The 14,971-nt window shown below is 30.5% G+C and overlaps 1 protein-coding gene across 1 annotated transcript; it reads right to left on the reverse strand.

Moving 5' to 3' along the window:
- Window positions 1–12,941: 12,941 nt before the first annotated feature.
- LOC108450782 (xyloglucan O-acetyltransferase 1-like) lies at window positions 12,942–14,719 on the reverse strand. The gene is made up of 2 exons (XM_017748549.2): window positions 14,327–14,719; window positions 12,942–14,220 (listed from the first exon to the last, which is right to left on the reverse strand). Exons 1-2 carry the CDS (start codon window positions 14,487–14,489, stop codon window positions 13,118–13,120), a joined length of 1,266 nt encoding a protein of 421 aa, XP_017604038.1. The 5' UTR covers window positions 14,490–14,719; the 3' UTR covers window positions 12,942–13,117.
- Between the last annotated feature and the right edge of the window lie 252 nt (window positions 14,720–14,971).

A 14,971-nucleotide genomic window follows, 5' to 3' on the forward strand; every position in this document is an offset into this window, starting at 1 on the left:
CTTCTTCACATAAAGTGTAGGCTCACTAATACTTTTCTTAAACCTCAGCCTTGATAAGTAGGCATCAATTCTGTCATACCAAGCCCTTAGAGCCTGTTTTAGGTAATACAAAGCCTTCTTAAACTTATAGACTTTGTGCTCTTCACCAAGAACCTTGAATCCATCAGGTTGTTCAACAAAGATCTCTTCCTTGATAAATCCATTTAGAAAAGTTGATCTAACATCCAGCTGATACACTTTCCACTACTTCTGAGCATCTAAAGCAAACAACAGCCTTATTGTGTCCTACCTTGCAACTGGTGCAAAGGTTTTAAAGAAATCGATGCCATGCTGCTGACTGTACCCCTTCACAACCAACCTAGCTTTGTGCTTGTTCAGTGAACTATTTGCATTGTGTGTGGTCCTGAACACCCATTTCACACCAAGACCTTTCTGTTTGCTAGTCTATCAACTAGCTCCCATGTGTTATTTTTGTGGATTATCCTTAATTCAGCCTCAATAGCTTCTTTCCAATAGCCCTCTCTTACAGCTTCATCAAAGCAAGAAGGCTCAATAATGGTCATACCACACCTCTCATAGATGTCCATTAAGGTTCTAGTGCCTCTGACAGGTGCATCATCAAAATTATCCTCAGTTTCAGCTTCAATTTCAGCATGCTACAGATCAAGATCATACTGGTCTAGCTCAGACAAACTTGCATTTGTTCCATCCCATTTCCAACAACTTCTTTCATTCAATTTCACATCCCTGCTCACAACAATCCTCTTAGTAGATGTATCAAAGACCCTATAACCTTTCTTCACACTATTGTAGCCAACAAAGACTCTAGGCATGGATCTCCTTTCCAGATTAGTTCTCTTCTCAGCTGGCACTGGTGTACAACATAAGTAGCCAAACACTTTCATATGTGAGATAGTTTGTTTTTGTCCAAACCAGGCTTCAAAAGGTGTTTTGCCTTTGACTGCATTAGTTGGCAGCCTGTTTAGCAAATATACAAAGGTATTTACAGCATCAGCCCAAAAATTGTTAGGCATCTTGGCTTCAAACAATAGGCACTTGGCCATATTGAGAACAGGATTTTTCTTCCTCTCACAAACACCGTTCTGTTGTGGTGTATAGATGGTGGTCAATTAGTGCTGAATTTCAGCTTCATCACAAATCTTCTAAAAGAGAAAGTCTTCATAGGTCCAAAAATGTCTGTATGGACTAGTTGAAGCCTTTCTTGAGCTCTCCAAGCTTGGTTAACAGGAAAATGCAGTCTGGTCTACTTGCCAAACTGACAGACTTCACACACATCTTTCCTAGGTTCGATCTTGGACATGTCTTCAACTATACTCATCTTGTGCAGTAGACTTAGTGACTTATAGTTCACATGCCCTATCCTCTTGTGCTACAAACATGATTCATCATTCAGATATATGTGCCTGTGCCTCTAGTTGATTTACATCTAAAATAAAGGATCTATCATACATGGCTACTATCACTAGCACTTGATCAGAAGGATCTTTGATTACACAAGTTTTATTTTCAAATATAAGAGAGTACCTCTTCTTCAAAATCTGACCAACATTGAGCAAATTCTAGTCAATGTCAGGTACAAAAAGAACTTCTGAAATGGTTTTGTTACCTGACTGAGTGTAAATTACAGCCTTGCCCTTGCATTTGGCCTCGATGAACTCACCATTTTCAATTCTGACTTTGGACACAAAGCTGGTGTCTAGCTCCCTAAACATGCCTTTGTTTGAAGCCATATAATGAGTCTAGCCACTGTCAATCAACCAATTTATCCTAGCTTTGCTCGAACTTGTAAAACAAGAGGTAGTGAAAATATGCTCATCCTAAGCTTGAACATTCTCAACAGCTTGAGCTTGATTCTGTTGCTGTGGTTGTGTTTTTGCCTTGTTCTTGCAAACTTTCTCAATGTGGCTAAGTTACTTGCAGTTCTACACTGAATGTCAGGCCTGTACCAGCAGTTTTTTTTCCAAATGAGTGGACTTCTTACAGTGAGTGCATGGTGGAAACTTCTTTTTAGCAGCATCCTTCTTCCATTTCTCTTTATTTTCTAGCAAAGGCTTCTTGCCCTTGTAACTTGAGCTCTATTTGATTTTGGCTTGAAAGGCTCCCTTAAAATGCTCCTCCGTTCTATTTTGTCTTCTTTGCTCTTGTGCATAGAGAGCATTTATCAACTCTGTCAAGGGTATAGCTGATAAGTCCCTCGAGTCTTCCAAAGAAGAAATTTTTGACTTATACTTCTTCGGTAGAGTAGTAATGACCTTTTCAACTATCTCTTGCCACTAAACTCATCTCCAAGTAGTCTTATATTGTTGGCTGTGGCCATAATTCTGTCAGCATACTACTTGATGGTTTTAGACTCCTTCATCCTCAGATTCTCGAAGTCCCTTATCAAATTAATCAACTGCTATTGTCTGGTCTTGTCTGACCTTTGAAACTCTTCCTTGAGTCTGTCTGAGGCCTACTTTGGAGTATCACAAGTCATTTTCCTTGTGAAGATCACATATGAAATTCCATTTTGAAGATATGCAATAGCCTTATACTTTTTTTGCAGTGTCCTCATTATGCTGCCTAATTTGAGCTATGGTCGGATTAGCTCTCAAAAGTGGTGGCTTTGTGTCAGCTAGAACAACACTCCACAAATCATAAGCCTGTAGATATGTTTTCATTTTCATAGCCCAAATGTTGTAGTTCTCACCAACAAAGACAAGTGGTGGAGGTGGTGAAAAACTCATCATTTTGCAACAACTGAACAAGCCAACAAAGATAGCTTCTGTTTCTTTTCTTTCAAGCACAAGTCACTTAGAGAATCAACACAAATCAACACACAGAAAAGGCCCTCAAAGATGACAGGCTCTTGATACCATTTGTTTAGTTTTAAGTCAAAAACAAGAATAAAAAACAACTAAAATTTGTGTTGAAAGATGAAAAACAGAAGCAAGAATCGGATGTTGAAGGAGAAAAGAAGTTGACTTATTTCTCATACTTCGTTAAGCAAAAATAACTTGTACATATATGGTTATATTACATTGGAAGAAAATAAACTTTTCTTGTGCAAGTAAACAAGCTGTAAAATCAGTTTAATGATAACCTAAAACCTACTAAAAAGCTACTAAGTACATTGCTAACCTTATCTAATCCAAAAAGTTACAATCAAATCAAACATATGTCACATGTTACAAAAGTTCAATGACCGAAATACACCATGGACATTTGCATGCTGCATGCATGCTGCTTCATTTTTGCTTAGACACTTGCATGCTGCTGGTATGTTGCCAACTTTCAACATTTAGATTGGGCCCTCGTAGAATCTACCTCACCGTTCACATGGTCTTCCCTTTCTACCTCATCCATTAATGACTCAGCCCTTATAGCCTCATCTTGGGCCCTCACAGACTCTACCTTACTACCTCTCTCCTTACAGACTTGATCTTAACATCCCAGACATCTACCCCAAGAGAATCAACACTAACGCATTTATTTAAATGTGTATACAAAATTCAGGCACATTTATCTCATGTTCTATATAAGCATTAGAACACCACGATCTACCATATACCTCATCATGTTTAAGGTTTTTCGGTCACCATAGAATGACAATAACCCTTCCCTTTGATGTCTACCAAGTATTAAATAAAATTTATTAGATATGTTGTGATACCCAACATCCTTGCATATGCTTAACAACTCAAAAGTACTCAATAAATTAGGGCATCACATAAATTTCTTCGACAACCTCACTATCATTTACTAAATTTCGACCCTTACCAAAAATGCCTCACCATAATGAAACATGATTATACACAACTCCATTAGCTTGTAATTAACCATAAACTAATATTTGTTAACATCACAAGTATTATACATTAATAAGCCTTAATCACAAGTGTCAACATCACAATTATTCTATATAAACAACTTAACTTTAAAAGAAAATCCAAAACATACTAATAATCATATATAAATGTTAAAAGTGCAATAGGTACACTAGGTAGTAAAGAATAAATTATATTAGTAGTCACATGAGTTTTGAAACTTCAATAAGTAATGCAACTTATAGAATCTTTAATTGTAAGTAGGCACATCGCAAAGTGTAAACAATAAAGAATGTAGTTGGTGTTATAGTGTTTAAGGAAAGGATCTTTGTTTGAATTTGCTAGTTCTTATGCTTATTTTGTGTGTGTTATAGTGTTTTGTGATATGTGATATGTGATAGTATGTTTGTATTGCCTGGGTGTGTTTATGTCTTGTATTGTCTTACGGGCTTCAATTTTAGGTTTTGGAGTTATTTGTATTGAGATTGTGGTTTTTTTTTTTAATAAAATGCTACTTTTCAATATATATGAAATAAAATAAGCATCCCATCATTAGTAAATAAAATTTTACAGTATTCTAACATCATTTGATTTTGCTAAAAGTATTGTTGATTTTTGTGTATGGCATTAGGTCCATGGGAGTACGTTTCAACTTTTGGACTTATATGATGATGATAGCCTTTTATAGTAGTAATTTAGCTTTACTAAATGAAATAAATGTTTTCTTACTTAACTTTAAGATATATGCTTCAAGTGATATTTTTTATGTCATTAGTACAAAAATTTATAAAGATAGGTTTAAAAAGATATTATGTCTCATGAATTTTATATAAAACGGTTTTGAAAAGATTTTAGATGAAAATTTGTTCACCTACAGTGACAATAATTGTGATAAGGGACAAATTCAATCTATTTAGTTTCCTTGGAATAATTTGGAAATTTGACATATATAAGGTATTCTTTACCTATTTACAATTATTAACCTTAAATGTGATCATATTTATACAATGTCAAGAGAGTTGTGTCGTGATCAAAGATTATGAAAGCTAAAGAAAAGAAGAGTCTTACAATTTTTGCAATCTTGGTCGTTATCGCGGAATAAATATAAAGTAGATAGAATGACATTTTTCAATGAAGGACGAGTTTTGCCTTTGAATTAGTGATAAGGGATAATGATGACTTGGAAAACATCTATGTTAAACAAAGAACTCATCAACTTGTAAAGATAGATTAAAGAAGATATTGATAGTGAAAAATGTGTTCATTGGAGAAGTTTTTTTTTAGAAGAGAATTAATCATTTTGAATGATATGTTATAAGACACTTACTAGGTGATTAAAATAATTAAGTGTGAGAATCAAACTAATGTGAACAGAGGTGAGGTTGCAACTTAAGTAAAGGGATTAGGCTTAAATCATCAAGTTGTTTGTATCATGTCAATTTTAATGAATTGATTGTCTAATCAAGGTTCTACAGGCTTAAAGGTAAGTCCGAACTACACAAACAATTCTTGTATGATTAGTTTTATTATAGTTGTTCTACTTGTTGCGACCATAACTTTTACCACAACCTTGCCAAATATATGTTGGGGCATGTTTAAAGATTGTTTTGCATTTATTGAATTCTTTTAAAACAATCTCCCAAGAAATATATTACTCTTGAAAATCCTTTGTCCCCATACCGTTATCATTAGTTTGTACCCATGTAAAGAATTCACCCCGCGTTCTTATAGAACAAAAAAAATATAAAATATAAATAAAAATAAAATAATTCAAATAATTTCGTTATGATTTTTATTTAATTATAGAATGAAAAGTAAAATTATTGAATATTGTCTTATATTAAATTTTAACGAGTTTACCTTAAATTAAATTTATAATAACAGACCAAACAATTAACCCTTCCATTAAATTTTTAATCCAACTTGAATAAAAACTTTAAGCTTGCAAAATAAATCAAAATTTTAATTTATAAAATGGATTGACATTTGGTGTAAATAAAATAATTTTAATTCTTTTTAATTATATAATATTTACCTTTATTACATAATTTTTATATATAAATTAAATATAATATTAAAATATAATTATTAGCTAAAATTTTATATATTTTTTATGAATTTGGCCCTTATTTTTTTAACTAAATTTTATATCCAACTGAGGCAAATTTAGAAATATTTAGAAATATTTTTAGAAGGGCCAAAATTAAATAATAATTTTTTAGAAATTAAAACATAATTTTCATTTTTAAAGGGATTAAACATAACTTTTTCTTTTGGGTCAAAGTACAATTTTATTGTAAATTAAATTTTAATTTTATCATCTTTTAGGCATTCAAAATATTTGAGGAGGGAGGGGATGGGACATGGCCCTTGCCTGCCTTCTTCAAATTCGCCTTTGACTCTAACTTTTGTAAAAGAATTAATTTGTTTTTTTTTTTTAGGTTAAGGGTGTGAAAATAATTAATAAAAAAATAATTAAGTCTTTTTTTTTTACTCAATTGAACACTTAAACTTTCAAAATGCATCGAAAAACCTTCAAACTTCTTTATTACAAAAAGCAAAGGCTTAATTGTTTTTTTATTACTCAATTGGGTACTTGAACTTTCAAAATGTATCAAAAAGACCTCAAAATTTTTCAAATAAATAATTAAGCCCTGCTCTTATTAAAAATTAGAAAAAAATTATTAAGAATTAGAATTTTTTTATAAAAATCGTCAAACAAATAAAAAATATTAAAGTTTTATAAAAATCATAAAAAATTAACGACCCTCAATTTTTTCAATTAAAGTCATCACATGTCACAACACACCGTGACATGTGGAGAAAATGATAAAATAAAATAAAAATCAATAAAAGTTATAGAAAAATTATAAAATGCTTTTTTCAGACGATAATTTTATAAATTTTTTGTGAAATTTATATTTCTTTACATTTTGTATAATTTTCTTACGACTTTATAAAATTTTATAATTTTTTATAATTCTATATATTTTATAATTTTTAAGATTTTTATAAAATTTTACAAATTTTTATTTTTTAAAATTTTTAATAAATTTATAATATTTAAATTTTTATTAAAATTTAATAGTATTTATAGCTTTTATTGATTTTAATTTTTTTCTAATTCTTAATAAAAGCATGGGCTTAATTTTTTCTTTTTTTAAGTTTGAGGGTCTTTTTGATGAATTTTGAAAGTTTAAGTCCCAATTGAGTGAAAAAAAGGTAGGGGCTTAATTGCTTTTTTTGAAAAGGTTTGAGGATCTTTTTGATGCATTTTGAAAGTTTAAGTACCCAAATGAGAGCAAAAAAAAAGGGGCTTAATTGCTTATTTTGAAAAAGTTTAAAGACTTTTTACACCTTTAAACATTTTTTTTAACAAAAATGATGGCTAAAAAATTAATTGTTTAATGATATTGATGTGACAATCTGCGTAGTGGTTTACGTACACTTCATATTAACATGACATTATTTGTTGTATATGTTATATAACAAATAATTTAAAAATTATAAATTTTCAAAAATTTCAAAAAATATATAAATAATTCATAATTCTTTAAAAAAAAACATAAATTACATGTGAATTGTATGTAGAGTTGTGCATGGGCCGGGTCGGGCCCATAAAAAAATTTCTGCTAGTTTTCAAGGCTTGGGCCCGACCCGGCCAGAAATATGGGCCTAGAAATTTGTCCAAGCCCGGCCGGAAAAAAAATAGTAGGCCCGAGCCCCCTTAACCATATTAATTTTTTTCTTTTTTATTAAATAAAAAATTTAAAATATAATAAATCAAATACATTTAAAAATATAAAACAAATATTAAAACAAAAACAAATAAAAATGAGACTAAAATAATTTTTAAAATAATACATAAATTAAAAATATAATAAAAAGTAATTATATTAAAATTGAAAACTTGAAACAAATTAGAACTAAATTAAGAACCAATTAATATTAATTACAAAAGTTTTACAATATCAAAATAACATTAAAAACAACAAAAAGAGTAAAGTCAAAGTATTAAAGTTACTTAAAATTAAAAATAAAAAATTTAAAATAATTTAATATTAAAATCGGCCGAAATGGGTAAGGCTGTGAAAAAATCTTACCGGGGCCAAAAACGGGCCTCGTTTTTTGTCCATGCCCATTTTTCGGCCTATATTTTTACCCAAACTCTCCCATTTTTCAAGTGGGCCTTTGGGCCGGGCCGGGCCGCCCAGCCCATGCACACCTCTAATTGTATGGAGGCTATCATGTTTAAAAATTTAATATTTTAGTTAATATTTTCATTAAAAAATAATATTTCGTCCTTTTTAAAAGATTAATTGTTAAATTTAACTATTATAAAAATAAAGAATAAATTTAATTAAAATTTCCAAATTGATAATATATATATATATATATATATATATATATATATATATATAAACATTAAAAATAGAGAATTTGCATTGCTTTTAGATTGAGTAGGATGTAGATATCTATATCTATACTTAAAAACAAAATTTCTTGAATGAGGTCTTTGATTCACGCTTGCTCAATTTTTTTTTTTTAAATATCTAATAACCTAATTAAAATTTTTCTAGACACATGAAACGAATTAATTATTACATAGGCTATACGCCCAACTAACAATGTTATTGTACGTCATATTTTTTATTTCTACTATTCCTTTTACAGTAACAATAAAAAGAAATTGTAAAAAAGTCATATTGTTGAATCGAATTACATCAATCAATTGAATTAGAAATCAATAAATTTAATAATTCAACTGTTTTATAAAATTAAATATTACTCAACCTATCTCGAATCATTAATCTAGATTATTCTGATTAATTTATTTGTGTTGATATTAGTTTAATTCAATATTAGAATTGTTCTGATATATATTTATAACCATACTTTGATTATATTGTAACCTACACATGGAGAAAAAATTATAATTATATTTTCTTTTAGTTATTTATATCACCTATATTTTCTATTGGTTGAGTTTTTTTTAATTGAAAAATAATCAAATTTTAAGTTTCTCTATGCTATACTCAAATTTAAGATTATGTAACAATAGTTAAACTTCAATTTTAGTCTCTATACTATACTAAAATTTAAATTTTAATCTTTATTCTTCAAAATTTTGACATTACTTGGCAGTTCAATTTTACAATGTCATTGATTAACTTAAATACTTCATTTTGATTAAAATGTTGATGTGACTCTTAAGAATTTTTTAAATCTGAAAATAAAAAGATTGAATTCTTAAAAATAAAAATATATACACAAAATACAGAGATTTGAAGTATGTTTTATAATTTAACTAAAAATAATTAATACTTAACCCAAAGTAAATTGAAATAGTATCTATATTAATTTATATTATTTGTATGACCCATACTATATCTGTAATTGAAGTAATTGATGAACCTAATTGGAGGAACAAAATTCAAAAGAAAAAGAAAGATATTAATTATTTTAATGTAAATGAGTAGGTTAAAAAATTTGAATAATATATTCAAAACTTTTAAATGTTTGAATTTAAAAGATGAAATGTAGGAAATAATTTAGAATTGGTGGTGCATCTCAAACAATGATCACAAATTTAATTTTAGAATATGAAATAAATAGATATTTAATTATAATTTTGTATACCCCATAATGTTTCATCACCTATCATTTGAGGCAAATAATATTACTTTTATCAAATAACTTACTCGGATTTTCCAGATTTAGAAGAACGAGATTTCAGCACGTACCAAGGGAAGCTAATAAGGCGGTCCATGGGATGGCGATGGAGGGATGGCGGTATGTAAACCCCCAATACTGGATTGAGGAGGTTCTGCAGGCGGTGGAAAGATTGGTGGCTGGAGAAAGGCGAGTTAACAGAGAGGAATGAGAGAGGGTAAGCTAGAGTCCGGACAGGAGACAGATTGTTTGTCCGATGAGCTCGTGAGACTGGCAGAGGAGACGGCTTCAATAGTTTTGATACTGGGAGATTATCGGTCTTTGTGGGTAGCTGATACAGAGAGATCGAAGTTTGATGAAAAGGAAACTGAGTTTTCAGGTCTATAGTTGTCTAGTTTAGTCGTTTCATTTCTATTTCTGTGTGGTTAAGAATAGGTTTAATTTATTGCTTTGTTTTAGTTGGTTTATTTAATTCTCATATATTAAAAGCACCGTTTCGATGTCCTATAGGATACAAATAAGTGTAGGTTTAGCCTTTTTAAGCCTAATATATTTATTTCTTTCCCTCATCAATATAAGTATCAGTTCTGATTTCAAAAAAAAAAAAAAAAAAACTTTCCGTAAAAGGAATATTTATTGGAAATAAAAACATCCCAACAACTCATCTTCTAATTGTAGAAAGGATCTTATTACAAAAGTAATTATAAACATTAAAACTATAAATTGTAAAGAATATTTTTATTTTAAAAAATAGTACAATAACATTTTAAAATTAAAAAAAAACAATTAATTTTCGGAAAAGGAATTGAGGATATAGATATCCAAATTAAAATTGAAATGTTTGTGAATCAGAAATTAATACACTCAAATTAAAACTACTTAATTGATTCTTTCATTTCGGTCACTTAGATAAAAGATTTTCAATTTAGTCATTATCATTACAATAAATTATCTATTTACTCACAAATTAAAAAGCTAATGTGACATGACATATAATATTTATATAATCAGTCCTTGCTGGCTGATGTTTTCATGTAATTATGTAAAAAATTTAAATCCATTTTCCCATGTATTTATCGTAATGCAAAAGCCCTAACGCCAAAATTGTGAGCTTGTTTCACTGCAAATCTTGGACCTTAGGTGTGAACAATCTACAAGGGGAAATACCAAAATGTTTCCGAAATTTAATTGTAATGGCTACCAAGCTAGATGACACAGATACAATTATTGATTACTTCATTTATAGGGAGTTCGTAAGAAGTGAATTACTGGTAATGAAATGGAGAGTCCATTAATTTAGCACCGTTCTTTCACTGGTTATATCACCATGGATCTTTCAAATAATAATCTCATTGAAAACATTTCCAAAGAACTAACCAATCTTGCAAGCTTGCAATCATTGAATCTATCAAGGAATTCCTTGATGTTTCAAGGAACAATTTATCCAGCTCAATTCCCAAAAGCTTACGAAAAAATAATTTTAAGGTTAGAGTTAGGGTTTTTACATTGTTGTAAAACCAAGGGAAGAAAACAGATTTAAAATATTTATATAATTACATGAAAAATACCAGCCAACAAGGACTAATTATATGGACATTACATGTCATGCTACATCAGCCTCCATTAGTGAGAAAATGAATGGGTGATTAAGTCAACAAATTATTGTAACAACAAAGACAATTGGCAAAAAAGTAGGATGACCAACTAAGTAGTTTATCCTTTAAATTATGGTATTTTCAATTAGTAAATTAGTTACTATATTATGGTAAGTTTTTGTTTTGGTTACTTAACTAAAAAAAGTTACAATTTGGTCATTGAACTATTCAAAAGTTTTCTTTTAAGTCACTTGGCTGTTAAAATCAATGGTATATGGCTTTCTTTGGTAGCTTTGCCTGCACCAATCGAACGTTCTCTTTCTCCTTCTCTTTTACACTTAAATTTTTTTAATGAAACAACTTTGGATGTCACGGATTAGTAAACCAAAATTCAAATAGTTTTTTCTTCGATCTCCAATATTGACTTTCATATCGACTTGGATCTAAGATATGTTATTCTATTCGTTGATGGGTACTGATTAGACTTGTCCAAAGGTCAAGTAGCCCGCACAACCCAATAAACCCAGCTCGAGTTGGGACAAACTTGGAAAGGATTTTTACACCTTAAGTCAGCTCAACCCGACCTGAATACAATTTAAATAAAAAAATATTTTTAAAACTTAAATTTATTATAAAAATATATCAAATATCAAATAAAAATATATATTTTTTAATTTTTTTAATAGTAAAATGGCCTTTTAAATAGGCTGGGCTAGCTTAGAAACAAATTTGGACTTGAAAAAAAATTCGGAATCAGGCCTTGGCCCTGCCCAAGAATACCACTAGTACTGATCTTCAATACCGATTGTTGAATCGTCGTTTGGAGCCCATTGGAGGAACTTAAAGAAAAACTTAATAGCACAGTGACTTCTTTCAAATAATTTAATGACTAAATTGTAACTTCTTTTAATTAAGTGATGAAAACAAAAATTTTTATAATGACTAACAATGCAATTTACCAAATGAATTAAATGCCAGAATAATAAAAGCTAAACTTGTTTCACCAAAACCTACGCTTTTTTTTTTTTTTTTTTGTTGTTGAATACTTCGATATAATTTGAGCAACTTTCCAACGACTAGTAAGAAACTTGCAGCACCATTTTCCAACTCAAGCTACCTAAAGTTTTCATCGGATACCTTGACGTACCGATTCTTATCCTAATAAAATAAAAGCCTTCTACCAAAAAGAAAAGCTGCATTCCTGCTTTATTTTTTATTTCAATTTTCACCATTGAAGATCATCCTATTGGTTGAGCGAGTGTCATGTTTGAATAATAAATTAATCAACTTTTAAAATTACATTTAACTATGCCTATGTGCTAGATTCAATAATTAATTCAACTCAATTAATTAATTAAATTTACATAAATATAGGATTCAATTTTAGGCGCTCAAAATCTAAAACCTTAACGTTATCATAAATTATATTAAAATGATCGAGATCTAAAATTAATTTCAGAAAATGAGTAAAAATAACTAAAAGCACTCAAGCATCTTTAAAACCTCTATACATTTCATATTGATATCATTTGCATACATTTCATTTTAAAAAAGATAAAAACATATTAGTAGTCACTCTCAATAATGGATTTTTTTCTTGATCACTCAATTATAAAAAGTTATAAAATAGTCACTCAATTATTTAATTTTTTCTTTTTAATTATTAGCTAGTTAATAAAAACGGAAACACCCAAAAATTCAAGACACTTGGGTGACCAAAAGATAAAATTAAATAGCTAAATGATTATTTTATAATTGTTATAGCTGATTGATCGAATTTTTTTTAATAGTTACATTGTAACTATTTTATAATTTTTCATAAAGCGAAAAAAAAAAAAAGTGAATATTAATATAATTTTTAAAAAAATATCACTAAAAAAGCAATAATCTCATTTTCACCAACTACACTCGACACATTTCTTCCCAAACAACATTTTTCTTCAATTATCTATTTACTCTGAAGGGAAAAACACATGCACCAACCAAGTAAATCAAAAGTTAGCACTTGCTATTTGTATTGCCTCACTCTTTTCTCCTGGATTGAATACTCCATTTCCTGATAACTTCCAACAATATCTGATTCCAAGTATCTACAGGACCAGGCAGACACCAATGCACGCAATCGTTCTGCACGCGCTCTCGAACCCCATTCGCAAACGGAAACGGATACATGTAAGGCCCCGGATGACCATCCGGTCTCATCAACGATAATTTGGTCACATCCAACATCTCAATCCTCAATCCTTCACTTTGTTCAGCATTTACCTTGACAGCTTCTATTTCTTCAACCTCAATTGCTCTCATATCTGCATCCATCCCTTCAAGCATCTTCTCTCCTTCCTTAAAAGGTTTAGTCTTTGGACAAGCACCAGCCTTATTCCATTCACCTTCAAAATGTGAAGGTGAAAACGTGGCGAGGAACACATCAATTCTATTACCATTAGCCCCTTTTCTCTCAATTATTGTCTTAAGCGCAGTCTTTAAGGCCTTCCTCATCACATCGTAAAATCCAATTTCAGTGTGATTTAGTCCAGGGCAGTAATGACAACCTAATACTAAATCACCCTCATAATAAACTGCTGGATGAAGAAACCAATGCCCTATCGAGAGTAGAATCATATCTATATGGTCCAAATCAGAACCCCACTTCTCATCAACAGTGTCCACATATAATTCATTATGATTTGGACCAGCTTTTGATTTCTCAACACCTTTAACTAGAAATGGTGACCAGTAAACTGATATAGTAATGTTATGAGAAGCAAAATGCCATGTACGAAACTTGTTATCCTCCCCACCTCTATAAACCAGGTTAGGATTGGAGGCAGTGGCTAGCATACAAAGAAGTGATTCCAGTTGGTTCCTAGCCATGGAATCTCCGATAAAAGCTATGTGCTTGTTACTTAAGAGATGCAAGAAAGTATTGGGATTAAACCTGGGGAGCTTGCATTGGCTTGGTCGCCATCTCCAATAAAGGTAATCCAAGTCAGGTCTCCCATGAGAGATACAATTTTGACCGTCCTTGATTGTACCACAGGTTGTGCCATTGTACAGAGGCCCCATCTTGTCGTGTACCCATCTGCCGTCGGTGTAGTCACATGGAGTTTCATAAACTATTTCTTCTTCTATAAAAGAACAAAAAAAGTTGGTTCATTAATATCACCCAATAACTAAAAACTCATGGTAATTAAGGATAAAAGGTTGACAAGTACTTTTGGTTGCTGAAAATACCTTTGGTGAGGATGGTGGGATTGTTGGGAGGGAGGTGATGAAAAGGGTGAAAGTAGAAGCGAAGAAGAGCTATGGGGAGGAGAGCATAAAGAGCGAAAGGCAGCAACTTCTTGGTGGGGGAGGGAGAGTTAGGATGGGGTTTGAGTGGACTCATTACCTCCATGTTGGAAAGAGAAATACTTGCACTGCTCCTTTGTTCTTTTGTTTTCTGGGTTATTTGGCTTTGAGTTGAGGGTTAATTCTAGCCTTACAACACTGTGGATGTTACAGTAAGCGTTTCAGGCAAAACGACAGCTTGTTTTGCTACGATAAGCTAAGCGAGTCGGCCAAAATATCCAGCGGGAAATCGTTGTTTATAGCCATAGCTGTGACTTAGTCGATGGTTGGATCTGACCCGTTAGTGTTAAAAGTTGGATTTAAATATAATATTAATTGATATTTATTAATCCTATATTTGGATTGAAGTAATAGAAAAGAAATCATATCTTCGTTTCATTAACTTATTTTTATTTAGATAAGAGAAAATGTTAAGGAAATTGATTTCATTAGTTATCTCAAATCAGAAGGACTTGATTATTTAATTTGGTATCATTTCAATTAGGAAATAATTAATATATCTTTTTATTAAATTATTATTATTTTGAT

The sequence above is a fragment of the Gossypium arboreum genome, chromosome 5 (assembly GCF_025698485.1).
Source record: "Gossypium arboreum isolate Shixiya-1 chromosome 5, ASM2569848v2, whole genome shotgun sequence".
NCBI classification, from domain to species: domain Eukaryota; kingdom Viridiplantae; phylum Streptophyta; class Magnoliopsida; order Malvales; family Malvaceae; genus Gossypium; species Gossypium arboreum.

Excerpts from the sequence above, each read along its gene's own strand:
- LOC108450782 (XM_017748549.2), bottom strand. The coding sequence starts at position 14,489 with ATGGAGGTAATGAGTCCACTCAAACCCCATCCTAACTCTCCCTCCCCC. Across the intron at positions 14,221-14,326 it reads TCCCACCATCCTCACCAAAG|AAGAAGAAATAGTTTATGAA; the intron begins GTATTTTCAGCA and ends GTTCTTTTATAG.